Below are 5,119 nucleotides of genomic sequence, written 5' to 3'. Positions count from 1 at the left end.
GTAACAAAAGTATTTAAGACTTTTTAAACCATTTAGTAGCATGTACAATCACAAGTGTTTTTTGTCATACTCATCCCATCTCCATGTTGTTTCTTTATTCTGCTGACTTTCTTTATTCACAAGACATTTTAGAAAAAGAAGACATTTTAATAAATGATGGTTAGCACACATGAGACTGTACCCATTGACTTCCTTAGATATTATTTGTACTTTAGACGTCAATGGGTACACTCTCCTGTGTGCCTAACACCATTTATCAAAATATCTTCTCAGCAGAATAAAGAAACTTAAACAGGTTTACAACAACATGAGGCTGAGAAAATGATAACAGAATTTTCATTTTTGGGTGAACTATCCCTTTAAGACTCTGTAAACCATTCAGATGCATGTAAAATCATTAACAACTGTTAAACAGCATCTATAAATGATAAAAAAGACATTACTATTGGGAGAAACATTTTGTCTAGACATTTGAGTTCATTTCAACCGATACTCTGTAAAAGTAAGCATCATGTTGCACTGCTGTTTTCATTCTTTCTTTAAATTCATTTGCTTGGCCTTCGGTGCATGCATGTGTGATCAAACTCAGTTATTTTGAAGGTGTTTTGCCTGTCAACCACTGCATCACTCGTGGGACAGAAAGTGCTGCCTCATCCTGAGTTTCGCCGTCTAGGGCAGTAAAATAAACAATAAGCATTGAATGACATCACTACATACAGCACAATAATCATTAAACACAAATACTTGAAAATGTATAACTTGTTTGAAACTAATTGTTGCTTTAGAAAACCGCAAGTTTACAGACAAGGTTAACATAAAACCCTAAAATTTTGAAGCTGTGCAAGGTTACAGCTTACAGCAAAAACCTCCCCAGCAGCACATGAATAAAACTTGCAGTGGGATTATTTATTTATTTTGATAGTTATTACAAACTTACCTCATGCTGCCTTGATTGTCCGACAAAGGAGGATGGTGTTGATGCTCCGGACCGTGAGCCTCCCGATTACTCATCTTGAACTATTGTTATTCTTCTGCTGATGTGTAAAATATCCGTGCTTTATCATTAATGTTCTTTAATATACTCTTTTTACCGTTTGTTTAGAATTCTTGCAGCTCCAGAGTCCGATCGTCGTCTTCTTGTTATTTTTAAAAGCGGTTGGCATCCAGCTTATTTGTGCACTACCGCCACCTTCTGTTCCGCGGTTCTGGTTCAATGAGCTGTCAATCAAAACCCCACAAGCCAACAAGAGCGAAACGGTGTCAAGCCCGCCCCCCACGAGAGGCCCGTGCCAAAATGGAGAACGCAAACCCGCGAAGCGCAAACGAAAACCCGGAAAGCGAAAACGAAAACACCCGCAGCACATCCAAAACTACATCCAGTGAAAGTGAAACTCAGAAAACCACAAACAAAGAATGCAGTATATTTAAAGATGATGTTAATTTTTTTGCTAGTTATTTGATTGTTTTTATTTTCAAAGTGTTTTTTTCTTTTGTCAATGTGTATTTTTGTTTGTTTTTGCGAAAGTTGCGTGCGTTTAATTTGACACAAATATAATTCCATAAACATTGTGGATTAAATCTATGTCCAGAGCACTAGTCATTTCAGTTTCATCAGTTTCCTTCGTTTTTTTAAGTAAACTTAACTTGTTAGAATTTACAGTGTACAGTGTATTCATTGCAATTACCAGTAAATCTATATACAAGTTTATCTATACAGATAAGCTTAGCTTTTTCCCAACCACACACAAGCTCCACCCATGACTATTTAGTCATTATTACATCATTACATATTTTATTATTAAAGGGGGATGAGTGAAACCTTTAACTTGAAAGGATTACAATCCATTTAATGAATTTGTAACATTTTGTGTAACATTTTATTAATTTTTGTATCACATCAGCACATCTACCTGGTTGCCTTTATAAAGCGAATCATTTTTTTGCGAATATCGCTGAAGTTTAAAGCATAAACAAGAGGGTTAAGGATTGGTGATACAACAAGAAACTCCATTGACAGAATGACTGACAGTCCTGTTGACATTTCTAAATTCACAAAGCGACTAAATGTGACTTCAGAAATAATGGCAATTGAGAAATTTAAAAGAACCACTATGTGTGGAATACAAGTTTGATAAGCTTTGCTTCTGAACTGTGATGAGCTTCTTTGACAAATGATAAGAATTTTAACATAAGAATATAATATTAAACATAATGGGATAACAGCAGTTGTTATCAGTATAAAGAAACCCCAAATATTAATAATTAAATTGTTTGCACATGATAGCTTAACAATTTCATAATTGTAACAGTACACCTTCCACAGTTTGTAATCACACATTGTCAATCTGGAAGTTAATAGAACAGAGATAGCAAGACAAAGCATTGGAAAAATCCAGTATATAAAAATTAAAACAGTTAGTACCCTCAAAGTAATTATGTTATGGTAATGTAAAGGTTTACTGATAGCAACAAATCTGTCAAATGCCATTAACATTAATGTTGCAAACTCATTTGTTAGATATGAGTAAATGACAAAACTCTGGATGAGGCATGCTTCAAGAGAGATTATTTGTGTATCAGACAGCAAGTCTGACAACACCCTTGGAAAAAAGGCAGCTGTACCATACAGAGAGTTAAAGGACATACATGAAATCAGAATGTACATGGGCTGGTGTAAAGTCCTTTCCAAATATATTGCAAGAATAATAAGGACATTTAGGATTATGATCACACAGTATAAAACAAACCCCAGAGTGAACAAAGCATATCTTATATGCCCAAGATTTTTAAACAACATAAAGTGAAAATATGTTTTATTTTCCATTAACACAGTATGATTTTATTGACCTCAGATTGTCTCTTGCCACAGTTGCTCATCAGTTTGATCATTGGGGTCCTAAAGACAAAAACATCAAGGCTTAAAGAAAATTTTGCTCAACTTCTAAACAGGGTCTTTAACAGAATTAATGACAGAGCAGTATGTTTTTATGTAAAGCTGCTTTAAAATAAATGTCACAAGCAGTATACAAAAAATTACTGGAGTAGATATTTTAGTAATTTTATAAAATCTCAGTTATCAGTTATAATTTCAGTTATCAAGTTATCAGCTAGGGATATCAATATTGTGTCATAGTTACTTACTTCAGATAGTGCTGCTTCTGTTGTTTTAGAGGAGGTTTGGGTCACCAGTATATGCTTGTATTTTTATACCGTGTAACATGTCTCAGAAGACATCTCTGTGGCTTATTTTGCATGAAGAACACAACCCTTCTTATGATATCATCAAAGCAAATTTTTTGTCTTTTTGATTTGCCTTTAAGGGGCTGTTTTCCGGACAGGGGTTAGACTAGTCCTAGACTAAAACATTTTTAAGAGCTGTTCAAACTGAAAGCAACTTGCACTTACATATCTTAAAATACATCAGTGCCCTTTGTTTTGCCTCAAAATACACACAGGTAATGTCATTAGTAAGGCGTCTTTGATAGTTATATTTCCTAATTAAACCAAGGCCTAGTCCTATCTTAAGAAAATCCCTGCTTCGGGAAATGCCCCTATAATTATTATCTTAAGATTAATTTCTAGACATCCATCTAGGCCACAGTCAGAAAAAACACACAGGACAGATGGCCAGTTCATCACTTGGCATCATTAGCTTTTATGGTGCCATGGACAAGATCTATTGAATTTATTGTTTTATAAAACACTAAAGACTAAACTTTCCCAAACCGTGAACTTTCTTGCATTCTTTGATGCAAAGTCATCAATTACTTTATCAAAAGAAATCTGCCCAGCATTTGCATGGTTATTACTGACTACCCTAAGATAGTGGTCTCCAAAATGGTGCCTCCTGAGAGTCTGTGAGTTGCCCGCCAAAGCAAACTCTAGTAATAGCCTCAATTTTAATATTTATTTATTACATCATATTAGCTTGGATTCTTTTATATATGTTGGACAACAGGTAGAATTGGTTTCAAGTTTTAGCATGGAAAATCTGTGACGGGGCTACACCGAAATATTTCAGAATTGTGTATATATATATATATATATAAACAAACCTCAAAACTAACACAAAAATGAGTCACTGAGCACAAAATGAAGCTTCTGCTATGACAATCCCATTCCCCTGACCTGAACCCTAAAGAAAATGAGTGGGATGAACTGAAGAGACGAAGCACCAACATGGAGCTGGAATCTGAAGGATCTGGAGAGATTCTGCATGAAGGAATGGTCTCTAAACTCTTGTCAGGTGTTCTCCAAACTCATCAGGCATATAGGTGAAGACTCAGAGCTATTCTCTTGGGAAAAGGAGGTTGCAAAAAGTATTGAATAAAAGAGTATGAATAGAGTTTGTACTTCTTCTGTGGCACAAAAGGTGTTTCTGCATGAGAGCGCCCCCTGGCTTTTGGACGTGCCGGGATTTCACCGTAATTCATTAAAATTCATTCATTGAGAAAACGCGCATTTGCACGGTTAATCGTTACACCCCTATTAACGATGCAGATTTATTTTCACAGCCTGCTTTCGTCATATTTACAAAGGGTATGAATACTTTTGAGCACGACTGTATATATCGTCGCTGTCGGGCGGAAACCTTGTATGTCCAAATTTTGTCAGTTTAATATTTTTTCACAAATCGATGCTATTGGTCAGTCCCCACGTGGGTCTGTTACTTTTACAATTTATTAACCAATCTAAAGTCCTGAAAAAGCTTAAGGGCAAACCTCTTAACCCCATTGGACATTTCAACTGTCTGAGAAACCTCGTAACTCCACCTCTTCTTTACTCCGCGGGTGAGCTTCGCTGCATATTTCTCTTCAAGATTGATAATTGCAACGAAATCCTCGTCAAGCAACATGTCCACTGAGGTAAATGTCCTCAAAACACTGGTTATTTAGGTTTCAGTTATATGAATTATATAATTAATATAATTATATTATGTACAACAGTTTTATCTCGAAGTAATGGTAGTGTTAAAGTCTAATGTATCGTTTCTGAGGTTGCTAGGTTTTTCTTTACGCTTTTCACGTTTCTGAAGTGAATTTAAAGCACAAAATGCCTGCCGTTGACTTAGTTAGCCACTATGCATTGGTTTTGTCATCATGTTTGGTGAGATATCTAA

The 5,119-nt window shown here is 35.4% G+C and overlaps 1 protein-coding gene across 1 annotated transcript; it reads right to left on the bottom strand.

The window, feature by feature from the left end:
- Window positions 1–1,906: 1,906 nt before the first annotated feature.
- Window positions 1,907–3,197, bottom strand: LOC129437428 (olfactory receptor 6N2-like). Its single transcript, XM_073863063.1, has one exon. It carries the CDS (start codon window positions 2,822–2,824, stop codon window positions 1,907–1,909), a length of 918 nt encoding a protein of 305 aa, XP_073719164.1. The 5' UTR covers window positions 2,825–3,197.
- Between the last annotated feature and the right edge of the window lie 1,922 nt (window positions 3,198–5,119).

This window comes from Misgurnus anguillicaudatus, chromosome 24 (genome assembly GCF_027580225.2).
Source record: "Misgurnus anguillicaudatus chromosome 24, ASM2758022v2, whole genome shotgun sequence".
In the NCBI taxonomy this organism is placed as follows: domain Eukaryota; kingdom Metazoa; phylum Chordata; class Actinopteri; order Cypriniformes; family Cobitidae; genus Misgurnus; species Misgurnus anguillicaudatus.
This window is presented reverse-complemented; position numbering and strand designations above follow the sequence as displayed.